The 27,405-nt window shown below is 35.4% G+C and overlaps 2 protein-coding genes across 5 annotated transcripts; one reads left to right on the forward strand and one right to left on the reverse strand.

Moving 5' to 3' along the window:
- On the forward strand, positions 1-27,029 carry LOC139748705 (leucine carboxyl methyltransferase 1). Of its 4 annotated transcripts, XR_011712801.1 has the most exons (8): positions 1-280; positions 2,087-2,270; positions 2,595-2,836; positions 6,194-6,303; positions 6,761-7,011; positions 19,744-19,809; positions 24,517-24,873; positions 25,653-27,029. XR_011712801.1 is itself a non-coding variant. In XM_071662058.1 (5 exons), exons 1-5 carry the CDS (start codon positions 74-76, stop codon positions 6,954-6,956), a joined length of 939 nt encoding a protein of 312 aa, XP_071518159.1. In that variant the 5' UTR covers positions 1-73; the 3' UTR covers positions 6,957-11,131. The 4 variants fall into 4 exon arrangements, 1 of the variants encoding a protein (XP_071518159.1); XR_011712800.1 differs by lacking the exons at positions 19,744-19,809; positions 24,517-24,873; positions 25,653-27,029 and adding an exon at positions 10,280-10,418; XR_011712802.1 differs by lacking the exons at positions 19,744-19,809; positions 24,517-24,873; positions 25,653-27,029 and adding an exon at positions 8,063-8,196.
- Positions 23,190-26,103, reverse strand: Taf12 (TATA-box binding protein associated factor 12). The gene is made up of 5 exons (XM_071662059.1): positions 25,971-26,103; positions 25,701-25,864; positions 24,660-24,854; positions 24,043-24,235; positions 23,190-23,726 (listed from the first exon to the last, which is right to left on the reverse strand). The coding sequence occupies exons 1-5, from the start codon at positions 26,074-26,076 to the stop codon at positions 23,599-23,601; spliced, it is 786 nt and encodes a 261-aa protein (XP_071518160.1). The 5' UTR covers positions 26,077-26,103; the 3' UTR covers positions 23,190-23,598.
- Positions 27,030-27,405: the final 376 nt, after the last annotated feature.

Genomic DNA, 27,405 nt, shown 5'->3' on the forward strand with positions numbered 1-27,405 from the left:
CTTGGTGACAGGCAGGAGGGTGAGTGCTGCTCCTGCTGCTGGTTCACCGCTTCACTGCTTCATCCACGAGGACATGGACAGCTTGGGCAACGACGAGGCTGTCATCGCCACCAATGACGACGCTAGTTCCTGCAAGAGGTGTGCCGTGGCCCTGGGTTACTGGCGGGACCGATACATCAGCTATTTCGTCCGGTCCACAGACCGCAAAGCTCCGGAGATCAACCGTGGTTACTTCGCTCGCTCTGTGGCCATTAAGATGCTGGTAGATAAATTCATCGAGGTGAGTCGTTCATAGGGTTGTGCTCAGTGTTGTAGAATGTGTAGCAATGGAGAACTGTATGAAAATGATGCTGTTATATATTCTATTGTGTAATTCAACATGTTCTTTGGGAGAAGGAATTTTTTTTCGTTTTAGGCTTAATGATTAATTGAGACGAATGGTAAGTTACGTAGTAAAATTATATATAAATCTTCACCGACACTATTAATCATTATCTAGTGTGGTTGTGGCTCAAGAATAGAGAAATGCTATATAAAAATTGCATTGGGTATTTTGCCGACATAATTTCATTTAACCCTATCATGTCAGCATCAATAAGTCAAATGATATCATATCGACATTTCCGGGAAGGTTCCATCATGGGCAATGGACGTGGAGGAGTATTATCATGTTAAATACCTTTTCACTACAGAGGAGGAGTCTTCTTCTTCCCTATTACTAATTGTAGTGCAGCCTTGAAGCTGTAGTAGCTTTTTAGAAAGGTTTCTGAGGTGGCACAATGAAATAAAAATTGCCACGTCAGCTTTATTATTGAAATTATAGACTTACTGTAGATATGGTTTTACAAATGGTATTATTCTGATACACATAACCCCAGGACATCTGTTTTTAGGCTTAGATAGCTTTAAAGAAGTACTACAATCACAAGCCAGGAAGTGATGAACTTTCTTGTGGAAAGAAGTTCCCCAATGCGATTGTACTCTATTTTGTCGACTGATGATGATACGACCTCACTGAAGGTTACTGAACACCCTTGGAGTAGCCAGAAGCAGCATTTCTGATAAGCAAAAAGATCACCTTTACTTTCACAAAATCCAGCAGGATCATTAGGGTGCTCTTACGTATCATCATCGTAAAATATGGGGAATATTATGGGTTAAAACACTGAAATCAATATCAGTAATCCTTACCCAACCCTGAACTTGGGGCTTTGCCACTTGGCTTCTCGACCCTAGCTTACATCATTTTAAACCTGTCCTACCTAGGTATAACACAGTGGAGGAGGAAATTTCAAATATGTCAAGTAATGAATTAGCATTAGGGAAAAAAAGTAATGTTGCCAAAGCGGAATTCAGCCCAGTGATGAAGATACATCTTGTAAAATATTTCATTGTGATACCCGTAGCCTTTTTCATGTAATGATATGTTTCCGTTCTTCCTTTATTAGAATATGGATTTTAATATTGACTTTTGATTTACTTCATTTTGTTTAGGTTATCATAGCATATCCTTTTTGAATACATAACTGCTTCGCTTGCCCTATTGGGGTAGTATTAGAAATGAACAAAACAAAAACTTGATTTGTAAACATCCCTTTAGATATCAAGGATATTGCACTGAAACCAGCATTTACCATCCAGGCCTCACAGGCTGTTGACCACTTCATTTGTCCTGGTTCGGCCTATTAAATGTGTGTTGCCTCCCATGTGCTGATACTGCATACCTAAGTTACTTGGTTTAGTGTTTCCTTGTTTATGTTTTCGTTTCACTACCATTTCCATTATAGAATTTGTGATAAAGTAAGACCTTTTACTGAACTAAACTAATTTTTTTTTTTGTATTGTACAACAGTCTGTAAAGACGTTAGAATCCATCCAGATGTTTGTAAAGGAGATTTTTATAGTAGCAGTAATACATGAATAGTCTTTGGGTCTGTTTTCTATCCCCCCAGCTCATACAGTATTTAACCAAGTATGCCTTTGTTGTTGTAGATTTCCCGTTATTATATATTTGCGCAACCTGGTTTTTCTGCCCGGTTATTTCTGAATTGTTCCTAATTGCTAATATTCTCTTTACTTTTTTCAGGTGACCAATGGTAATTGTCAGATAGTAAATATTGGAGCTGGCTTTGACACCCTATATTGGAGATTAGTTGATGAAGGAAAGTCAGTGAAAGGCTTTGTGGAACTGGATTTTCCTGGGGTCACATCACGAAAGTGTCTTTACATTCAGCGAACAAAACAGCTTCTTCAAGCTGTTAGTGATGAAGGTACTAACAGATGTGTCACAGTACATCCATATGCTGTTCCTTTCATCATAGAATCCATAAGCATTGTTCTGGTATTAACAAATTTTATTTCATACTCATTGGATGATAACAGAGCCTCTCTGACGCTGTTCTTACTTATCATTGTTTATCAGATTCCCTCTTTTTTATATGCATCTCATAGAAATAGTATTTTTGAAGTTTTGTGATTTTGTTGTCACCATACTGTACATACTTTGTAAGTGTAATTTGCATTTTTTTATGTTATGGTCAAGTTTCCTGACTGGTCATGAATACAAGGCATCCATCTCGTATTTTTCTCTGCAGATTATGATGTAAAACTCAATAGAAATAATCTTCATGCCCACACCTACAAACTCACTGGAGTTGATCTTAGAAATATTACTGAAGTTGAGGCAAAGGTCAAGGAGTCTGACCTGGAATCCACATTGCCAACACTGTTCTTGGCTGAGTGTGTCTTGGTTTACATGACCATACAGAAATCCTCACAACTCTTGAAATGGATTGCTGAAAAATTCAAATCAGCATTTTTCATCAACTATGAAATGGTAAGTAATCTACAGCAAATGAAGTATTTAATGTAAAACATTTTCCTTCCAAAATATCACGCTGATATTGATCATTTTTTTATTTGTTCTTCTTCTGTGTTTATTTCCTAGTAGAATCATGAGTGATTGATGTTCGTAAAGATTGATGTTTGTACAGTTACAGATAGATTTATTGCATGGAAAATTGTACTTTCATGTTGTAGGAACACAAGACAGGTAAATATTAAGTTATGCAAGTAAATGTGTCATAACTGGAGTATATACAGTGGTAGAAAATAAGTCCATAGTCCAGGATAATGATTAGAAATGAAGCAGGGGTTGCCTCACCTTATGATTTACCAAACTTTGTTAGTATATTTGGCTATATCCAAGTGCCAATTCCTGCTTGTCATCAGGTTTAACAATAAATGATAGCCATAAGACACATTGGACGATGCTCACATACATGTGGTTCGTGCTGACTACTTTTTCACTAATAAAGTTACTGTCCCTCCACCTTTGCATTCAGGAGCCAATACATTAAAAACAATGATTAATGTATTCTTTAACTGTAAAAGTTGGAGTAAGGCTGTGGACGAGAAGGAAAGATAAGTTTGGAAAAGATAGTTGGTGAGGAAAGTAGGATAATGTATATGAGTGGAGGAATTTTGAAGAGAGTGGATGGATAAAGTTAAAGTTGGTAGATGGTATTCAGGGAAGCCCCATTATGATAGTCAGAATGAGCTTCAAAATAAAATTGGTGGTGGAGAATACGAAGTTGCAGTTTGATGAATATAACATCCTAATGGACATTGATAAGGACTGAGACTTCAGTCTGGCCCAAGAAGTGTGAGGCATAACTTCATTTTTCTTCTTGGTGTTTTAGAAAAAGTAAATAGCAATATATGTTTGCTATGTGCCTGAGGATTGGCAGAATGCGTGCATAGTGCCATTGTACAAAGGCAAAGGGGATAAGAGTGAGTGCTCAAATTACAGAGGTATAAGTTTGTTGAGTATTCCTGGTAAATTATATGGGAGGGTATTGATTGAGAGGGTGAAGGCATGTACAGAGCATCAGATTGGGGAAGAGCAGTGTGGTTTCAGAAGTGGTAGAGGATGTGTGGATCAGGTGTTTGCTTTGAAGAATGTATGTGAGAAATACTTAGAAAAGCAAATGGATTTGTATGTAGCATTTATGGATCTGGAGAAGGCATATGATAGAGTTGATAGAGATGCTCTGTGGAAGGTATTAAGAATATATGGTGTGGGAGGCAAGTTGTTAGAAGCAGTGAAAAGTTTTTATCGAGGATGTAAGGCATGTGTACGTGTAGGAAGAGAGGAAAGTGATTGGTTCTCAGTGAATGTAGGTTTGCGGCAGGGGTGTGTGATGTCTCCATGGTTGTTTAATTTGTTTATGGATGGGGTTGTTAGGGAGGTAAATGCAAGAGTCTTGGAAAGAGGGGCAAGTATGAAGTCTGTTGGGGATGAGAGAGCTTGGGAAGTGAGTCAGTTGTTGTTCGCTGATGATACAGCGCTGGTGGCGGATTCATGTGAGAAACTGCAGAAGCTGGTGACGGAGTTTGGTAAAGTGTGTGGAAGAAGAAAGTTAAGAGTAAATGTGAATAAGAGCAAGGTTATTAGGTACAGTAGGGTTGAGGGTCAAGTCAATTGGGAGGTGAGTTTGAATGGAGAAAAACTGGAGGAAGTGAAGTGTTTTAGATATCTGGGAGTGGATCTGTCAGCAGATGGAACCATGGAAGCGGAAGTGGATCATAGGGTGGGGGAGGGGGCGAAAATTTTGGGAGCCTTGAAAAATGTGTGGAAGTCGAGAACATTATCCCGGAAAGCAAAAATGGGTATGTTTGAAGGAATAGTAGTTCCAACAATGTTGTATGGTTGCGAGGCGTGGGCTATGGATAGAGTTGTACGCAGGAGGATGGATGTGCTGGAAATGAGATATTTGAGGACAATGTGTGGTGTGAGGTGGTTTGATCGAGTAAGTAACGTAAGGGTAAGAGAGATGTGTGGAAATAAAAAGAGCGTGGTTGAGAGAGCAGAAGAGGGTGTTTTGAAATGGTTTGGGCACATGGAGAGAATGAGTGAGGAAAGATTGACCAAGAGGATATATGTGTCGGAGGTGGAGGGAACGAGGAGAAGAGGGAGACCAAATTGGAGGTGGAAAGATGGAGTGAAAAGGATTTTGTGTGATCGGGGCCTGAACATGCAGGAGGGTGAAAGGAGGGCAAGGAATAGAGTGAATTGGAGCGATGTGGTATACAGGGGTTGACGTGCTGTCAGTGGATTGAATCAAGGCATGTGAAGCGTCCGGGGTAAACCAAGGAAAGCTGTGTAGGTATGTATATTTGCGTGTGTGGACGTGTGTATGTACATGTGTATGGGGGGGGTTGGGCCATTTCTTTCGTCTGTTTCCTTGCGCTACCTCGCAAACGCGGGAGACAGCAACAAAGTATAAAAAAAAAAAAAAAATGTTTGCTAATGAAATTAGAACTCTCAGCTGCAGCACAAGACAATATATATGTACAATGTGGTAGCAGTTATGCTGAATGATAAACTAAAAGTTTTAAGTGCAGACTCAGTAGCATAGTTTTTCTTGAAATCTCTCAGACTTCTGTTTTAACCAATGAAGATTCTCACATTTTTTTGTAATCTGAGTCTGAATTATTGCTTCTTTTTAGTGTTTGGATGAGTATTTTTCTGCAGTTGATAGCTTCAAGACATATGTTTGGTAATCCTGTTTAGTTAAGATAACATAACTGTTACAAAGAAAGTGCCATTTTCCAGTAATTCTCTTCATTGTACTAACTAATTACATTTTTTAAAGATAATGGAAACAACTAATAGCTTTATTTCCTCCAACTAAGATCGCAGTGAGTGATCGTCAAAAATGGCCCCCTGCACATTTGAGCTGTTATGATGGAATGATATTTCCATGAGAAAAAGGTGGATGTTCATTGATGTAAAAAGTGTTGTTTTGAAAGAGACTTTTAGGGTTCTTTGGAGCAACGTGAAGGGTAAAAGTGATAGTCATAACTTAACATTGGCCTATGACGTAGCACATGTTATGGGTGATGACTATGATTGCTCAGATCAGCATTTGATAGGAGAATTCTGATTAGGATATCACATTATCACTTGTTTATTATGCATGTTCAGGTGCTCAACTGGTTAGTGGATCACTTGTTTATTATGCATGTTCAGGTGCTCTACTGGTTAGTGGAGCATACAGTTTAATAGATATTTATCATAGTAAATGGCTATGAAATCAATACTCTTTCTTTTATATATTGAACATTAATTGTAGCATTTTGATGATCAGAATGCAAAAGGGGACAAAATGAATATTGTATTCTTTTTCAGGTCAATTTAGGTGATAGATTTGGAGAAGTTATGCTGAGTAATTTGCGATCACGAGGATGTGACCTTGCTGGGGCTGAAGCATGTCAGAGCACTGAAACACAAAGGAAGAGGTTGGTATTAAGACTGGTATAACATTCATGATATTACTGAACATTCTTTTCTTGATATCTAATAACTTTATTTGTATTCATTACACATTTATGCCTAAAAATTATCTTATATTCCTGCACTATTTATTCCAAAATGATCATTGATTTCTCCCATATTGATTCTTATGGGCCTTTTTAGACGATTGGATGGTACATACATTCAATACCTTTTCCAGGATTATTCAAACAAGCTTTGTTGAAGATTGAATAACACAGTGAAACTTTACTTCATCCATGTTCATGTTGTATGATACTTCTTGCAGTTATCTTGATGTACTTGGTTACCACGTACCTACTATACAACTCACCTACTACTCCTAGTCATGTAATGATTGATACAGGAGGGAAAAATATACAGCTTCATTATTTTGATAATCAGCTTTAGTAAATATTTTACTAGTATTTTACTTCACCACAGATTTCTTGATGCTGGCTGGGCTGGAGCAGATTCTTATGACATGGTTGGCATATGGGCTCGATTGCCTCCAGAAGAAATAGCAAGAGTGACACAGATTGAGTTATTGGATGAACAGGAGCTCCTTCACCAGCTCTTCAGCCATTATGCCATTACTACTGCATGGACAGATCATCGGTGGTCAGATGTCCAGCTGTAGCTCATAGTATAGCGCTGTGAATTCATCATCATTACGAGTAAATCCTTCTTTTTACGTGAGTCATTTCTTTGCTTTCATCTCTGCCTGGTAAAAGTTTCAATTTTGCTCGTGGGTGATGGGCTAAGGCAACTGCTCTGTTATTGCTGCTAAGACATTTAGAAATGGGAGAACTGAGTTTCTTTTATCAATGAAATATATTTATTGTTTGATTATACTTTTAAGAAGGGAAAACTTCTTGCTCATTAGTTGCAAAACATTCAATTTTTTCAGGGGAATTCAGTTGAAATACCATACTCTAACATGCAAGCTGCTACAGCTTTTAATTGTTTTTTATGTTTAAAGAGTTTGCCTCACACAACAAGTCAAGCATTGATGCTTAAAGCATAATTTTATTGAGATTAGACACATTCAGTACTTTGAACTGCCATGACCTGTGAGTGAAAATGCTAGCAGTGTCAGTATTTGAGCAAAGAATTCAAGATTTCAAACCATTTTGCAACACCTAAATTGAATGAGATACACTGACATGAAACTATTTCAAATATACTGACCACACAGTAGACCAAGTGGCCATTTATGAATACTTAAAAAGACTGTTGAGAAGCAAAAAAAGTAAGTTTGGTAATGTGTAGCTTTTAAATCGCATAGCCTGTTGGTTGAAAACTAGGACTGTTGTTTATGTAATGGGATTTTGTTCCTTGAATTAGTATGTTATGTATAAACCATTCATTGTTACTCATTTATATTGCTTATTAGTGTCTTTCATTGTTATGCTTAATGAGAATCAGGAAAATTTCATGCTCTTAGATATTATGTGTATATTTATGGACAAAATTCAAACAGATTTTCCTCCTTTTTTTTAATACATGAATTAGTGGTATAACATAATCAGAGAATGGAAAATAATTGAGACTATAAAGCAGTCATGGCCGAGCTACATTACTTCCAGTTATATTTTTCTTAATATTATATATCGTATATAGAAAAGTAAATATGGTGTGTCGGTTATAGTTGTTTGTTACATATATTGCAAATGTTCTGTTCAGATAATACATATATAAATGTTTTGTTTAGATCCTTATTAATTTTCAAAATTTTCATTACAGATATATTACATAGGGAATGAATCGAGAAAAAACTGTTTAGAAAGAATTATTTCTCACCTTTGCATTCGGTATTTGAATATGATAAAAGATTCACATAAATATCAGCATGAGTCAGGTTGTCCAGCTTCTTTCTGCAGGATGCGCTCATTCATATCATTTTTTTATTTTGTTATCCATTTACATATTTAGCTGCATCTAGTAGAATTTTATTTCATTTGCAGTATGTTGAAACCATTTCTGAATATTTTGTCCATTATTCTGTATTTGTTTCATTGTTAACATTATTGCAATTTTTCACACACCTACCTTCTGTGTTTATATTGTGTATCAGTTTATCCCCATGATTTTTTGACCACATAAGGTTTCACTTGTTTACATTGGTTCATAGTCATTATCCTTTTGGATGTTGGCTTTCACAAGAGATAGCGGTGCAGCCAAAATGGTCATGTGGATGATTTAGAGATTAATTTCATATAGCACTGATATTTTTCATTTGTTAACCTGAAGGGTGTACACCTTCTTTTGATTACTTAATTGAAATACAATAATGTGATTCATTCCCTCAGAGAACCGAGTGAGAAACAGCATATTGTTTTATGATTAGAAAAGTAACTGATGTAAAATAAGAAAAAGGGCAGAAGTGAGTTAGTAAAATGAGTTTTGAACTCATGAAAAGTTTATTCTTCCTACAGATTAGGTGACTGATCTAAGGAAATACGGGAGTTCCACCCGTTCTGGTTATGATAGGCAAAATTTTTTTCATACTTGCTCACCAATTCCCACATTAGTAAAGTAGTGCAGGAACAGATGAAGAAAGGCCTTATTCACTCACATCCACTCTCTAGCTGTCATGTGTAATGCACATGTAATAATTACAATAATGCTTTTAATGATAATGATAATTTTTCCTGTAATACCTACATGCTGCCTTTTCCTGCCTTAGCACAGTAATGTTAGTGTCAGGAACAGAACACTAAGCCTTGCAGGATAAATCTTCACTTGGCTTCGATTCTTCTTTTAGGAAGCTAATATAGGATGAGAGGATTTTGAGCCTTCCACTCCTGCCCGTCTTAGTTGCCTTTTATTCCATGCAGGAGTTACAGGGGCTGTATGCTTTCTTCCCTGTCCCCAGGGATGATAATGAAAATAGTAATGATGATATATATATGATAATATTAATAGTAATGATAATGCTAATATTAATAATTTTGATGATATTAAGAATAATGTTTATGATGATAATGATAATGTAATTATAATAAACACATTCATTGATAAAGCAGTTGATACAATTTGCTATCTATATATTAGGTTTCCACAGTTATCTAATGCAATGATTACTTATGTAAGGATGAAGAAGAGCATGGGGAGTAAGAATTACCTCAGACAGTCATTCATATCATAAAAACAGGAAGAGTAATATAAGATAACATCCTTAAACCCGGGGAGTACCGAGAATATGTGCTTTTGAGAATGTTTTCATTGTATCAATTGAAGTGGCTTGTGAGGATTGCAGAAATACTCACAGCATAGTTATATAATCATATTCTAAACACTTTTACAAAATATATATTACTGATTCAGTTTATTTATGTTGTTGGATATTTTCCAGTTCTGTTACTTATTTTATGATTTAATGAATGATTCCTTGTAAAAGAGGTGAAAGTAATGCCTGACATCCACATTTATGCAAAACAAAATAATTTTGTAAGTTTATGGCAACTCTGCAGGTGTATGAAAGCTTTCCATTTTGTTATTTTTCTTGTTTATTTGCATGTTCTTCATGCTGAGGGAAGAAACACACACATATGTGACATTTGGTCCATGGTATATGCATGTAACCCTTTAGCGATAGGGCATGTAATGTTTTGCCTAGCATGCAAGTGCAAAGCACTGCCATGAATTTTAAATATAATCTGATTTCATTTTCAATGCAAATGATGTTTCTTATCTGGTCTGTTGTTTAAGTTATCCTTCCTTATTTTATTCTGATTTCATTTTCTTTTGTATCATATATATAGATACAGAATTTCTAGTTATCTATATCCCACCTTATTCTCATCTCTGAAGGATACTATTTTTTAGAAGAAATCAGTTGGTTGGTCAAGATGTAGGTTACTCAAAGTAAACTGCTGTGGACAAACATTTTGAAATCAGTTCTTGAAAGACATCACAAATATACATGATAATGAACCATATTAATTCCTTTTTTTTCAGTTTTCACTTGTGGATTGCCTGATTACCTGTACTTATACGAAAACTATTGTGTCTTCGCACATTGAGACCTCTGTATATGAGATGCAGCAGTATCAGTCAAATATCATTGATCACATTACTCTCTGCCTTTGCTTTTGTAGTGTATTGAATTATTTGAGTGTAATGTTAAGATTTGTTTGTAGTTTGTACCAGAATATTGAGATAGTTCAGATATCCTGTTCTATTCATGTGTGAAGACAGGTATCTGTATGAAAGGTTAGCATTTAAATCTGCTTCTTGGGGTCTGTGTACTGCTAACTTTAGATTCTGGTGCATGTGAGATCATGTATAGAGGACAATAATTCTATAAGTTAATGAAGTAAGAATTTAAGCTAATCAAGTGATATACAGTAGGAGATGACTTATATAGAGCTTTGTTATTCATGTGAATATAACAGTATGTATTTTTAATAAGAAATTTTTATTTCTATTGCTATAAAGGAATATTTTACATTTAACTGTTGATCTTGCCCTTTGCTTTGAAACCTCACTAACTGTGAATGAGGTAGGCTTCAGCTTTAATGATTATGAGGTGTCACTTATTCATTATTGCCCCTCCAGGCTGAAAGCAGGAAGAGGTGTTATCTTAGGTCTGTGTGTGTATGTGTGCTGGCGTCTTTCTGTCCATCTTAATATGGAAGTCGTCATTGTATGCTCTGCAGCACTGCTTGGCTGCCTCCCAAGGTGTTTGGGCAACTAGGTGCCTGCTATTTGTCATCCCAAACTGCTGTAGGGAACCATGGCTAACAGTGGACTGCATGTTTCTGATGCAGCTTGTTGTATTGCAGCTATTATATAGTGCTCTTGTGAAAATGTTTTATAACCTAAACTCATATATTGAAATGTGGAAGCACAATAAATATGATCCAATATCTTAATGTTTAAGTGCATTGTGTCTGTGATCCCTAGGTGACGTTGCCTATAAAGTATTTGTGATGTAAGGGTTACGGTATAATGTGTGATGCTAGGGTGAAAGTGTAGTTATAGTATATGTGTGATGATTAGGTGGCAGTGTAGAAAATCTTATGCCAACAATGTGTACTACTGTCGGGTGTCTTATTTTGGGTTGATGGTGCAATGTAGTACATGTTTTGGTTAGATGAAGGTTAAGGTATAGTTTGTGTGGTATCAGGATTAATGTTTTATACCACTGTGTACAAGCACAGTGTTTGTAATTGTACAGATATAATTTGTGTATGATGTCAAGATGATAATGCTTGGATGATGGTACAGGTACATTGTCTGTGCTGATAGAACAAATGATACGATTGTAGTGTATCTGTTGCCAGGGTAATTATACATGTGCACTTTATGTGATGGCAGGGTGATGACATAGTTCTGATGTGTGTGGTGGCCCGATGATGATAAAGTTGTTGTGAGTTTGATGGCTGGGTGATGAAACACGTGCATTTTGTGTAATGGCAGGATAATGATGAAATTGTTGTGTGTGTGATGGTACCTGTTCTTCTTGTGTGATGGCCTTATGATGATACAGCTGTTGTGAGTGAGATGGTTAGGGGATGGAGCAAGTGCATTTTGTGTGATGGCAGGATGATGCTAAAGTTGTACAGTGTGATGGCTAGGTGATAGAGCATGGGTGTCTTGCATAATGGCAGGATGATACATTTGCAGTAAGTGTGGTGGTAGTGTAATGGAACTTATGTGGTGTGTATGGTGCCATGGCGATGGTTCAGATGTAGGGTGTATAATGCTAGAGTGACAGTGAAGAATGTTGATGGCTGTAATCACTTAAAAGTTGATGTATATTTCAAACCTAACTCTCGTTAAGAAGTAATTATATACTGCATATTATTAATGTGTATTGGCATGTTGTACCACCCCTTGTATATCAATATTTGATGAAATAATGTGAGTATGGTGTAATTGAATTACCATTTGAGAGGTCTCCTCTTTTAAAATTTTATAGGTGTATGGGATCTGAGCAAGAGATACAAGCAGGATACAGGTGATAAATATTTGTGTCAATGTACTGTTTATTCATTGGACATATAGGTTACAGTCATGACTTACTATAAGCAAAGCTTATGTATTCTATAACTTTGTATGCAGACTAAAGTTTAGAATGATTCCTTGCTTAATAGGTGAAATACTGTTCCTGCTTTTTGGTGTTTTTTAGCTCATCAAAAACCCAGATTCTCAGATCCTCTGAAAAACTTCCAGACATATTTTTTCAGTCATATATTGAGGTAGTGGGGTATAAGATTAAGAAATGATAGAAGTAACAGATTAATGAGAAAATTGTGCAAAACTCTGTTAGAGTGAAAGTGAAAATAATCATCTCAAACCCTGTTATCATGTCCATAACAGAACATTCCAGTCTACTCATTTTCTCAGACTTGTCATCCCATCTTTACTGTAAACCACTCATCGGTCTATCATCATTGTTACAAATATAATCGCTGATTATTTGTTTGCTTAATTAGTGTCCAGGTTTACCATGCAAAGTATTATTTATATATTGATGCTCATACATGCTTTGTCTCAAAACTGAGTGGGTATGACCATAGCAAGAAGAGATTTGTACTAGTGTTGGATCTAACAAAGGGTAGAATGTTACTAACCTAAAAGCATTGTAATGAAAGCATTATGGCATAGGCAAGTAGGTTTAAATAGAATTTTTGTGCTACACAGTTTACCATAGATAATACAAGCCCCATATAAAAGAATAATGTACTTCATAGATTTTCATCTTTAAATCCATTGATAGTCTATTGGTTGGTTGTGCAGTCATAAAGATCCTCTTAACCATTTGTAAAAAAAATAAAAAGACTATGAAAAGAGATAATCATTGAGTGTGTAGGCACTGGAGTTGCAACAAATGTATTCATGAACTCATAGATATACATAACAGTTGCAGGAAAAGGAAAACAGTTTGTTTGGACATGTACAACAAGTGAAGCATGAGGAAAATAGAACTTTGGAAGGCCTCGCTTTAAATCCTGAAAACAGGTTATTGATGTAGTTTTATGCAGAGTAATTCTAAAATGCCTTATTGATAAAGAAATCAGCTATATAGAAGGAATGAATAATAATATATGACACTTTTAAGGTAAAAAGGCTCAGAAATAAACTAATGGAAATGATTACAGTTTAGACATCAAGCATCACAATAGTGGAGGGGTTTAGCCTAGTAATTCAATGGAGACAACTACTGATATATGAATGAGGTCTTCCTTGTATGTCCATGGCCACCAAGCTCTTTCCCATATACAAAGCAGAGATCATTCAAGTTGATTGTAATCACTTCAGTTACTAAACACATCTCTCATCATTTACTGATTTTACCATTCATATCAGGAGCATTCTCTTAATGTTTTCCCATCATAGTTTTGGTTTCTCCTTGTGCCTTCACCACCTTGTCTTTCATTATACCTTGTGCTCCTTTTACATAACACCATCATACTTCATCATGGTATATGCCATTTTAAGGTTTCTGCACTTCATTTCATTGTAATTAACTATGAGGGAATTTTTATATGATTTATGAGAAAAAAAGATATGCTAACCTCACAGTCCGAGGATGCTGGATGCTTTATTCTTTGTCATCATACCAGCAGACCATTTGATTATTTTTTAAAGTAATCATCGAACATGTAATAGGCCCCAAAACTGGGTTAAAGAATGACCCCAGGCTTCCTTATGCATCTGCCATGGCTTCTAGTAATCAGACTAGATCTGAAGTAAACACTATCGTATCTCTGTGCTCCTCAGTGCTTCATTGATATTTTATTCAGAAAATAAAAGATCACGGTAGGTGAGATCTGCATAGAGTCGTGTTGTACATGTGATAGTGCTCTAGTTCTTGTTCCTCTGGAAGTGCATGGAGAAGAGGTTGTACATTAGGCAGAAAGTTGTTGGTTTTAGGTTTATCCATAGTAAACCATACATCAGCTATCAACTTGTAATTTCATATTTATTTTTCATGGCTCTCTATTAACATTTTACAGAACAATTTCCATTAGTCTTCAGTTGGAGAAAAGGAGTGTTGGCTAGTCACCTTGTCTACCAGGTTACACAGTATAATATCAGCAATCTTAAGTGCTTCAAGCATAAAATGATGTTTGCTGAGCTTATAGTATTTCAGCAAGGCTATGAATATTTTTTCATATACTAAGCATTTAAGCCATACATATAGGCTACTTGCATGGTGTGCTGCCCACATTGTCACTTCAAGTATGGGCCTTATTAGATTTCACATTATATGAAAATATTATTTTACAAATTATCATCTGTCAGCTATGTCTTTCATATATTCAGTTTTGGTTTTACTTGAATTCATTTTCATCTATGTTTTGGGCTTACTATTGAAATCTCTTTCTTTGTAGCATATTTCGTGAATTTTAACAGAAATTTCATTACCACTTTTGCCACTCCTACATTTATGGGTGAACACCTCCCCAGCTCACATGTCCAGTGCAGAAAAGTATTGTTAATAAAGGAGACTTTTTTCTGAACTGTTCTTAGGAGTTAGCATAAGAAATGCACTCGGTGCATCATCCACTCCACTCTATGTATTGAATTGATTTCTTAACTACAAGTTGATTGACCACTTATTACTTGAGTGGTGAGAGGTATGAAACTTGTGCATTGGGACCTGAAAATCAATTTCTCATTGGCATATCCCAGGGGCCTTTTCCTCTTTGGAGAATACTGAAGTTCTGTTGGTATGGCTTCCCTGGACTGTCGGGTGAGCAGTTTCTTAGCTCACATAATATCACAATGTTGAAATGTAACAAATATCTTCCTTAGAATTACTTGAATACATTTAAGGAGCCTGAACAATGTAGCATCAACTCCAGACACTTCAGAATATATTCTCCTTGTGTATCTTGTGCTGTATTTTCATATTGTATGCAAAACACTTTTTTAATATAGTAACACCTACTTTTCAGTGCATTCATATTTCTAATGGTGTAATACAATTCCAGCCACTAATCAGTACAGTCAGATTTCCATCATTTGTATCGGTCACTTCTTTTTTCTTTCCCTGGCTTCTTTGAACATGTCTTGACTTTTTCCCCTTTAAACAGCAATACGTTATCCTTGATTTTCATTACCTTTTATGCATCAGCTTTTTACAGTTTACTTCTTTAATTGGTGGTTTTGCTTTCACATTACATTAGTCAGTCATCATTCATATTTTTCAGTTTGAAATGATTGTGGAATCAATAAATGTAACTAATATCTAATTCCTAAACCCTATGTTTACTTAGTAAAATGGCAGCTGCTTAGGCAGAGTTAAGTCTAGTTCATCGAGGTTATTTCAATGAAACATACCATGAAAGTATCACCGTGCAGGCAAACAAGCAAGCACCCAAATTTTATCATGTAAATATTGTTTTTCCCCATTGGAAGGCACAGTTTAGGCCCATTTTATTTCAGATTGTAAAGTACCTTTTTTCATTTACGTTTCTTATTTTTAGCCTTTTCTACTCATGGGTTAACATTTAGTTTTTATTGAGTTGGAGACTAAGTTTGCTTTGACTTCATTGTACTTAAATGCCCATGATTCAGAGCTTTCATTTGCACTGAGAATACAATTGAACTTAATTAGTGATGGCATTGGCACAAAAGTAAACCTCTCAAAGTTATGTATCAAAATTTTTTCTAAAGCAAGACTGCATGATTCATTAAAATCTTGAGATACGTGATGTCTACCACAATCTTTCAAATCACACTAAGCAAGCCTCGTCTGTTGATTTTTGCTTCATCCTTTATAAGAACTCATCTACCTCATTTGTATTTACATGAAACTTGCCTGCATTTTGGTTAATGAATATCTGTTGTATACCAAATACTGCCTGCAACCTTTGATGTGTAGCTGTAAAGTGATTTTATCTTTCTGTAGAGGTTGATAATGTTGTATACCCAGTCAGCTATCAGTGGAAAGGAGAAACATTTAGGGCAATTCTCTTACCACTCCGCTCATCCATTTTTCGAAGTATTCATTTTAGAATATTGTATGCTGTTTTCCTGTAGACTTTATTTGTTTATAAACATATATGGTACATGAAGATCACTAGCTCCTCAACACTTACTTTCATCTTTGTGTACCGCAAAAGCATAAGTGGAATCATAATTGAATTGACTAAATTTTGTGTATATTTGAGTGCCCAGTGTGGGAACTTATATTTTATGTTTAAGTAACAAGAGGAGATGCATGCGATAAGTAATGCATGACACTGCTTAGTGTACAAATGAATTTGTGCACTGTATAGGAGATGAGACATTATAAGATGTCTATCTCTTCTGGTGAAATAGCTGCAAGGTTGTATGTGGATAGCAAAATGCTAATTGTTTCTTTTATGCTTGTCCACATTTTCATGCTTTCTCATTTCTAGTTTCCTCCTTTTGTATATTTGCTGAAGTGACCTTTGTTTATTTTTGGTTCAGACAGGTGATACATATTTCACCTGTCATATTCATGCCAGTTTACAGAATCGTTTAGCAAATATTTTGAATCCTGCAGGGGGTTTCTGATGTTTGAAGGTGCATGGTCAGCAAATGAATTGTTGAGAAGATTCTCTATATGTGTTATGCTGCTTTGACTGCGGAAAAAAAGAGTGTATGATAGGATATGAAAAATAAAGAAGGGAGTGTGTTTCAGTAGAAAAATGGGGAATAAATGATGAGAGGGAGGGTGATGTCTGTCATGTATGGGGTTTAAACAGTGCACCAATGACTAGAAAAGAGCTGTAAATATTTGGGGAAAGATTCTGCTTGTGCCACCATGATCTGAATGTGGGGTAAAAAACTCATGATGTAAAGAGATATTAAACATAATGAATGATAATGATTCACAAAATTTTGATAGGCTAACCACACCAAGCCTTCATATTTTAATATAAAGTCAGGACACTGGTTCTGGGACAACAGACTTATATTCACAATATTACTGTAGTTTTCACGCAGGTTCGGCAGTGTTACTTAATGAAATATGCTCAGAGCTTTACTATATAAAGTTTTAACATTTGCTTACCTTGTGTAACCTCAGAAATTGCTACCCACAATCAATGGAGAGTGGCAAAAGACTGTTGGCATTTTAACTTTTATTAACCTTTTCACAAAACACTGCTTTAGAGTGAAATATACAGAATTTATTAAGATGAAGTGTGTGTAAAGATTCAACAAAACTAAGTGGAGACTCTTGCCAAGGCCATCTCCTTGATAGGAGTTCTGAGAGGGCATGGGCATCAGAGATATGCATACATACATAGATAGAAAACAGCATGGTATGGGCTCTTCTCAGTATTTAGAAAGATATAAGATAAAAACAAACTTGGATGGGACTGAATTGTAGACAAAGGTAAAATTTTATGTATTATTCACCAGGAATTATAGATATTCAGATACACCATGGTTATTTTATGTTTGAGAATTTTGCATTGTTTTAAGTTGTCCTGTCCTTTACTCACTCGAGATATTACTGAAAAATACCAAAGGTTTTCTAAAATCAGTGAATTTTATTAAGCTGCCACATACAGTCAGAGTCAGGGATTAATATTTTTACTTCTCCCATCCTCGTATCACCATTGATTAACTTCATTTTTAGCTCAACTAGTGATGATATTTTATTTTATTGATAATTACCCCAGGAAAAATATCTGTGACAGAGTCCTGGTTTTACCAGGGCCTCTCTTGAAAGACACCTGCAGCCCAAGGCTGCACTGTTTCCAGCAGCATGGAAATGTAGACTCCTTGCCTTAGTGTGAGGATTTTTTTGGTAAGACTGTACTCCCAGTGATACAGCCTTGCCAAAGGTGACTTTTAACTTATTGTGTAATCTCATGCAAGTGGAGTCCCATAACATCCATGGTGATTATTTATATATTTTTACATATAATTCCCCCAGAATCAATTTCTTTGAATCCTGGTGTTATCCAGGACCTTTCTAAAGCTGCACTACTTTCAGCAGGAAGGAAGTGAAGATTCCTTTGGAGTGGGAATTTCTTTAATGAAACTGTACTCCCAATGATACGGCCTCATCAAAGGTGCCTTTTCACTCATGGTGTAACCTTGAGCGGAGGGAGTCCAATAACACCTTGTAATTTTTTCTTTCATACACGTTCACTATTTACCACATGAACAAGGTAGCATCCAGAGCAGATGACTGAGCCTAAAAGTACAGGCCCAGTCAGTAAGACTTAGACTCCATGTATTTTTCAGCCCATTACAAAATTTTTGACCCCACATAAAGATTACAGACTCCTGAGATGTAAAAGTTTATAAGTATACAAGATTTATTGTGGTAAAGTTAGGAGACTTCCCTGTTTATACCATTACCATGCAATATTTCACTTCAAACACAAAATTTGCAGTGTAGTCCTGGAAGTTATGTGCAAATAATCCCATATTTAGTGTGGAATCACTGGTGATACAGAAATGTTATATTTGTGTGTTTTAATGGCAGCTCCATGAATGGAACAACACAACCAGTAATTTGATTTTTCTTATATAAAGTGATTTTCTTATAATTACTTACAGGCACTTGATTTTTTGGTATCTAATTGTACTGAGAAGATACAATAATCAGGAAGAAATATGGTTGTTATGCTTTGTTTTTAAAGTTAGGTTATATACAACAGCAGTTAATTTGATGTATTACACTGTTGTTGCTACTGTGTACTCGATACACATAAATTTTGTATGACCACATAAAATATTTATCATCATTTACCTGCATTGCAAACTCAACTTAAAAGTGGTTGTGTTGGTGACTCCCCTTGTATAAATGAAGCTTTACTGTTATTTTAAGAAGATTTCTTATATGAGGTCACTAAAGTTAACAACATATAAACACCATGGTTGTAATTCCAAAAATGTTTTATATTTATGAATATGAGAATTAGTCCATGAAACACTGACTTCAGGACAAAACCTTTTTAACTCATAATGGTGTGTAAAAACTTTTCTTAATATATTATAGTTCTCAAATATTGTTATTATTTATGGTAATTATATGGCTAATTCAGACAGTGGTGACATTGATAAAAGGCACAATGTATTATGTCAGCATCAGAAAACCTGTTGGGATAATGTGATATGAAGTTACTAAAAAAAATTTTCTGTACTGAAGGCACGTTAGGTTTAATTATTATGAATATGTTATAAAAATCCATAGGAATATTCTAAGAAAATGGAGACTGCATTGTGACACAGTCTAAGCCTGCTTGTTAGGATGAAAATATATTACAATATTATTATTGTAGTCAGTTTTGATGTGGTTTACTTCCATCATGAACGTATTTTGTTGGTCTGTAAAGTATTCTTTGATCCATACCTGTATGTTTTTAATTTTTTTGTACAGTTTATGATAAGATGGCTGAGGCATGTGGGTCTTTTTGTTGAAATAAAAATTTGTGAACGTTCTTTTAGCCTAAATAGTCCCTTTTCTCATTTTTCAGTGCAGATGTTATGTTATGTTGATATTTTACAAGAAGTCCTACAATTGAACAAACTACAATGCAAAGGTATGTGTAGATTGATTAGAAAGTGACACCTGTAGATCATAGAATTATTACAAGTCAGATACAAGCACTGGTGTTACAGTTACCTGAAACCTCAATGTAAGTAATGTTTATGGCTTAAGTGTTATACAGTTTGCTAACCATACTTCATCTAAGTACAAAAACAGACATAGTCGTATGAATATAATGTTATTTTTGTATTGACACACATTTTTTCTCACTTCATCTTTCAAAATAGTAACCTTTAATCACTGAACTCTTTTCATTTAATTTCAGTCTACACTTTGACAATCCTTCCACCAATACAGTATTACCAACCTTCACATATCTCTGTCTGTGGTACAGTATAACCAGACTCCACCAACGAGTGGTTACACTGTGAGTGAAAAGTCACCTGTATTTGAGCAATATGGTTTTCAATGGATGAACTGGAGTACATTATCACCGAGGTATTATTTGCAGTCTTTTATATACACCTAAGTGTCTCTCCCATCTTAACAAGTAAATATCAAAAATAAACGAATGATAGTCATACTATCACATCCACACTCATCCATATAATGTTCCAAAACCATCATTGAAGGCATCCATGTGGGGCAGGGTAGCACCAGGAATGGATGAAGTTAAGCAAGTATGAATATGTACATGTGTGTGTATGTATATGTCTGTGTTTACATATGTATATGTGTATATAGATATGTATATCTATGTATATGTGCGTGTATGGATGTTTATGTATTTTTTATGTGTACACGAGTGGATGGGCTGTTCTTCATCTTTCCTGGCACTACCTCGCTGATGCTGGAAACGGTGATTAAGTATAATAAATAGAATATAAAATTTCCCACGTATTCCCTGCGTGTCGTAAAAGGCGACTAAAAGGGGAGGGAGCGGGGGGCTGGAAATCCTCCCCTCTCGTTTTTTTTTTTAATTCTCCAAAAGAAGGAACAGAGAATTGGGCCAGGTGAGGGTATTCCCTCAAAGGCCCAGTCCTCTGTTCTTAACGCTACCTCACTAATGCGTGAAATGGCGAACAGTTTGAAAGAAAAAAGAAATAAAAATTTGCTGTTATAGTATTTGAAGATCTTATTATTGCCAGGGCTAGTTATAAACAAACATAAATTCTTAAATTTTATTAAATTGCTCCTTTCCAGAGATGTTAATACAAAATCTCATTTACATTTCATATTCTGGTGCAATGTTTGAGTTTCTATTTATTACTGAAATCTCCAATATTGTTTATAATGTACCATAAATCAAGAAGTAAGAAGTGCTTACCAGAACGTTTATACAATGTACACTTGTAGCCCCAATAGAATTACATATAACATATCTTGTATTAAATATTTTAATCACATGCAAATATATGTTTTAAGGGTAGTAATACATTGGCCTCAGACACGTATGGAAGCACTACTGCGAGAAATGTTCTCTGTTCTTCTTTTCTTTGAACATAGTCACAGTAAAGTCCACCGAGTAGTTTTGGTAATTCTCAAACCCAAGATTGTCCTTTAATAATTAATGTTTTTATTTTTCACTTTATTATTCACCAATACTTCCTTTTTTGTAACTTTTCCATTTATTCTACTTCAGCTTTTCTCATTAGTATAATTCAAAATTCTTCATTAAATATTCAAATAGATTTACTAAGTTTCTGACACTTTAAGGTGTAGAAAGGTTGGAAGTATAAATGTTTGGGAAGATTCTGCACATACCATTTTGCTTTGAATGTGAGAGGATGTAGTTTAATACAAAAACTGAACTTATACCAGTAATTAGGGAGGTGGTAATGTTTTATTCTTTAGGCAACATGGTGGAACATTATCTTCCCAAATAAATGACCTCAGAATCAGCCACTTTACAAATTAGCACCTAGAGATCTCCCAAGAACTTGTCTTAATACAGTGTAAATCTACATGACTACTTTTTTTTGAATAATTTCCAAATATTTGGATAGGTCCTTTAATATACATCTGATTTCTTTTGCTTTATTCTATATTGTCTAGGCATCAAATAATATGTCTGTCTAGCTTTTATGTGAACAAAGTCAAAAGGAATGATAGCTGAAAGTTCAAGGTAAGTTCTTTGAGTTATCTTTGACCATATTATGTTTAAGATTAGTGAACTACAGCATCACACAGTATTAAAAAATATTACTGTATTGAATCATTAATATGCATAACCAGTCTTATGATCCTAAAGTTTTGAATTGTGTAAGTGATTTGGATACAGCACAGCATGTGAAAGGAACCTCAAAATTTCCAGAAGCAGCCTTTAATTATTATTTACTAATTTAAATACATACATTAAATTTCTTGTTTAGATTCTAAAACTATGGTAGCCATACATCTCCTCATTTAAAAGTAATTATAACTTTCTGCAATATTTGAAGATATGGGAAAAGTAAACCATAGAGTTTTCAATGTCTAAAACAGATTTGAAAAGTAATTCTGGTAGAAGAAAACTAATTGCTGTAATATGATAATGGACAATGTAAACTCTGGAAACTTGTTCCTTACCATCCTAGTTGTAGCCCAGCCAAACAATAATCATTAAAAGACCCATGAAGAATTAGTTACGACATCTGTCAAACATACACGTAACCTGATCACAATAGATCAAACATCCTGGTTGTTTGCATGATTAATACACTCATATTCTTTGTTGCTCAGACACACAGATGAGGTGGCACAGTGACAGACACACATTAATGCATTTTATTATAATCTTGTGTTAAGTAAACTAAAATAGACCCAAAATTTACATTAACATGGGCTGCATTGCATTATTGCAATCCCAACTAAACAAAAATCTAGTCTGTTGTCAAGTTTTCAACCTGCTGAGGAAACCTGCATCTGCCTCCAACTCTTTCAAGAGGACCTGAGATAACTTTACTTGGAAGAAAGGTCAAAATCCTGAACGGAAGTGTTGATGGTATTAGCTATAAATGCCCGCATTGTTAAAGTGCTTCACTTACCATCAAAGCTAACATGGCCAAGATCTGCGAAGCATATCCCACACCAGTGCTCTGATAAAGTAATGTACATAATGTTTTTATGGTTGAATATGGTTACTGAGCATTTTGTGTATTTTTTGGCTTCTGGTACCTTACCATTTTTAACATTTGAACATATCTCTCCATGTTATTGAACCTTTCATTGGTGTCTATCTCCTGTTAACACATGACTGCTTATGGCTATCCTTTATCTTGTGTTCTTTCACAACATGGAAATCACTTTTGTGTTTGATACTCGGTTATAGATGCTCTGTAGCATACATAACTTATGTCCATCTGGGCCTAAGCCCTAATAACATAGTGCAAAGCTTTACTATTTCACACTCTAATATAAAGGTGTTATAGAATGTCAAAATAAACACCAAACTCTTAATATTTTTTTTATGGTGACTAATGCTACAGAATTCATTACAACTTCAAGTTTGCTCAAAAATTTACTTATCTAATCTACCTCCTAAAAGATATATCCTCCAACATATATTCTATAACATCACTACTAACCTTTCAAATACAGTAAATAAAGGAAGGATCTATCTTTCAATATATGATATAAATTCGTACATTCATTTCTGCCATACACAATCCAAAACAATATGTGTATAATAAATACAATGGAGCATTCACACCAACAGCCACCTTGTTAACAGAGTACCAAAAGAGATTATATCCCCTTCAAGTATTGTGTATGATTGCATAGCATGTAACGCACCCAAATATAAGGGGAATTAAATTACATCACCAGTAACCACAAAGGGTATCAATGTTAATCTTGATAATCAATACTTTTTTATTGCTTTCCTGATAAGAGCCAGTCTCTGCTTGTGTGCCTCTGTTGTGGGTGCTCTCTTATATGGACGTAATTCATCAGTGCCAAAGCCTGGCAACCACATATGCCAATTGCGTTCTGTAAAGAAAAGATATGTTACCAAAAAGTTTTCATATAGCAACTATTTGCCCAAGTCTATTTACTCAAAAAATCAAATGCAAATTATTCAGCCTTAAGACTAATAATGGAAAACCTATTTGCTATTTCCAAGAGTGTTAACATTTTTTCTTACCTGATAGCCTTCCCACTACATGAAATGTCCCAGAAACACTTGCTTAAGAATTAATTGAATTACACCAGAGGTACCAGAACACTTGCTAAAGAATTCCACAAGTTTAGGTATAACATAAAATGAAGATATTTCCACCTATGTTTAAATATATATTCCCCTTACCTAAATACATTTGCACATCCTTGACATCCAGAGATCGAGCTCCCCTGTGCTTTGCCAGACGACATGCTGCATTAACAGTAGACTCAATGAAATCATCAGCAATGGACAAAAGCATTTCTTCCACTTCTTCTTCTAACTGTTCGTTGGGATCAACTTCTCTGACAAGTTCAGTTATTCTCTGTTTGTTGAGAACCTGCAAAAGAATAATGAGAAACTATATTAAAAAAGAACTGAAGAATGGCAAACAACTAATTGCTATATCTCTTTCCAAGAGGTGACATACCTCCAAGTATGAATGAATGAACTAATTCAATTCCTTAGAATTGGACACTGGTGCACACAAGGTGCACTTATTGATAAATGTTATCGTGATTGTAATACTCTCAATTAAATCTGGATTCTTTAATCTGACTATACAACTTAAGAGTTGTTACAATGTCCCCGTAACATCCTTTCTGTGCTCCCGTCTTCCAGTGAGGTACGCATAAGACGGTACGACCATCAAAGCAATGTGCTTTCCTGCCACAATCTGAATTCTGTGCTCATACTGTAGGCTCTGTTGGCTGGCCTCAGATGACAAACGCACCTAATAGGAACACCCAAGATATGAATCATACCGGTGCTGTTGTATCTGCTGTGGCATTGTTGGATGTGGTGGGAGCTGGAACTGCTTGGTTGGGACCAGCTGGTTTCACTTGTGTGGTTGTAGCTGCAGTGACCATACTTGGCTGAGCCACCTGACTGTTTAAAGTCTGAATCTGCTGTCCTTGTACCACTTGCTGAACACCAGTCACAGTTTGTGCATTGACAACCTGGAACAAAATGTCCATGGTAAGTCACATACCAAAATTACTTCTGTTACTTTCTGTAGAGCTTATGTACACAACCAGATAGAAGACTTCAACATTTAAAAGTAACCACTGTCAATTTTTACTCAAAGTCCCCCCCCAAAAAATTCCCAAACAAACATCTTGGCTTCCTTAAATAGAGCTGATAATACTTTCAGTAGTTAGATAATCAAACCAATCACAGAACCCCTACAGAGTATTCTGTATATAATTACAATGTAATTAGACTGCCACAAACTTTAGTTTGGATATAATCATTACAATGAATATTTTCAGTGAAACATAAACAGCAAACATAATTACTGAGTAATAGTGTTGATACATGGGAATCAATACTACTATAAACAGTTCTTAATTTTGCATAAAGTACACTGAAGTAATTCATAAGTGAGGTTATCATCACCATTCACAGCTTTTGTAAATGAGAGCAGAAATTTTATATACTGCCTCTTTTCCTGTATTACGTTCCAAAAGAAGGAAAGAGCAAGGAACCTAGAGAGGAATTTTCCCTCTAAGGCTCAATAATTTATTCTTGACTCCAACTCGCTCATGCAGGAAATGTATATACATTACCTCTTGTATGTATTTACTAATTCCCACATAAGCGAGACAGCATCAAGAACAGCTGAATGAGCCTTAAATAGGAAAGTTCTTGATGGGCTCCTTCCTCCAATCCTTTGTTGGGAAAGTTATATGGGAAGATTCTCCCTCGTTGCTTTAAGATACACAGGAGGTAATGTATTCTTTCTCTCCTATCCCCAGGGAAGGCAGTGCATTAGCCATCACGAAACTACTTCCCCTTATACTCACCTGTCCTTGAGAAAGGCCAGACGCAAGAGTTGTAGAGACACCTATGGGAGCAGTTGCTTGATGCACCACCTGCCCTTGCATAGTCTGGCCTGGCACCAACTGTGTCACCAACTGTTGACCACTGATGCCTGTTAGGCCAGCAGTTGTTGACATTACCACCTGACCTGTGACCAAAGTACTAGTAATTAGTACTATCATTCTAGACCATTCTAGAGCATTAAAGTTTATAACTGCAAAATCTGGACTTGACAAGTCATCAACTGGGCTTACCTGCGCTATTGACGACTTGTGTACCCGACACAACTTGGCCCTGTACTTGAACCATCTGGCCTTGTACCACCTGGCCCTGAACCACCTGCTGTACTTGTTGGGACATGGTGCAATACGAAAGTTCTTCCACCACTCCGCCTTAGTTCTGGAAGAGAACAAATCTAATACATCCAGAAACCACGTTGCAGTAATAATAATAATAATTAATAATAATAATAATAATAATAATAATAATAATAAAGGTAAAATAGAGAAAGCTGATAATCTTCAATACAAAGTAATATTCGAATTTAGGAATTATACAGGTCTTACGAGAAAATCATAATCAAAAGCCATAGAAGAAAAATTATGTAGAAATTAACTGTCTCCACAAATGTTTGTAGAGAGACGGTTGTAGAGAGATGATGTCTGGTGAATTAATGAGAGATGGAAGGCTTTTCCATTCCATTCTTGCTTTCTGAAAGGTGGACAAAGAACAAACCAGATATATAACGAAGACTCCATACTATGGTGACTATAACCACGGTAAGAATGGAATGAAACAGCTACTGACACACGAAAACTAATTATAGCCTCTATACGTCACCCCATGCTTAATGGAGGCAAACTCTAAATGAGAGTAGAACATATTATACCTCGTAAAACTAATTTCATTCCGTCAGCAAGTTTTCAAAATGCAATTTCATGAAAGAATGATCAATCATGAATCCCAGAAATGACCAAAAACGTCATCAAATATAAAAAATGGACTGCGGGAATAGTCACATCTGTGGCGAGCTTCATCTCAAAATATACAACATAATGTCCTAAATTGTCACCAGTGATCATGATCGTGATCACCGACCCAGGAAAATAATATAACTTTAAAATATATAAACTTGTATATAAACTGAGCTACAACAGAACTATAATATGTACCTTATATGTGAATTAGGGGAAGCCAAACGAAATAACAGTAGAGAACTCTCACCCTCGTCTCTCCGAGTCTCAGCTGTTATGGTTTGTAAACAACTTCCTTGGATGTAATTCTTTTAGGAAATAAATTTTCTCCTATCATCATCCATTATGTTATTAATAATCCTACATCAACTATGTAATTAAATCAATAGATATGAAATTCATCTTTAATGCGATTTATATCTTATGTAACAATATCTATAGTTATTTGTATCATTAAGTAAAATGTTTTGTTTTGCATTGTCAAGAACGTTCACATAAAGTATCCGGATACTCATTGTCTAAAATATATTTAGTTTAACGTTCTAATGCAAATAATGTATAGGATTTAAGTACATTTAATGTTATGAATTTACTTTGTCTTGTACACAAAATGGAAGGATAATATCCCGAATTTGCATCGGATATTCGATTATACAAATTTGTAGATTCATATTTCTTATCATAATGTACACATTACTCATCATCTGTTTTTCGT

This window comes from Panulirus ornatus, chromosome 5 (genome assembly GCF_036320965.1).
Source record: "Panulirus ornatus isolate Po-2019 chromosome 5, ASM3632096v1, whole genome shotgun sequence".
NCBI classification, from domain to species: domain Eukaryota; kingdom Metazoa; phylum Arthropoda; class Malacostraca; order Decapoda; family Palinuridae; genus Panulirus; species Panulirus ornatus.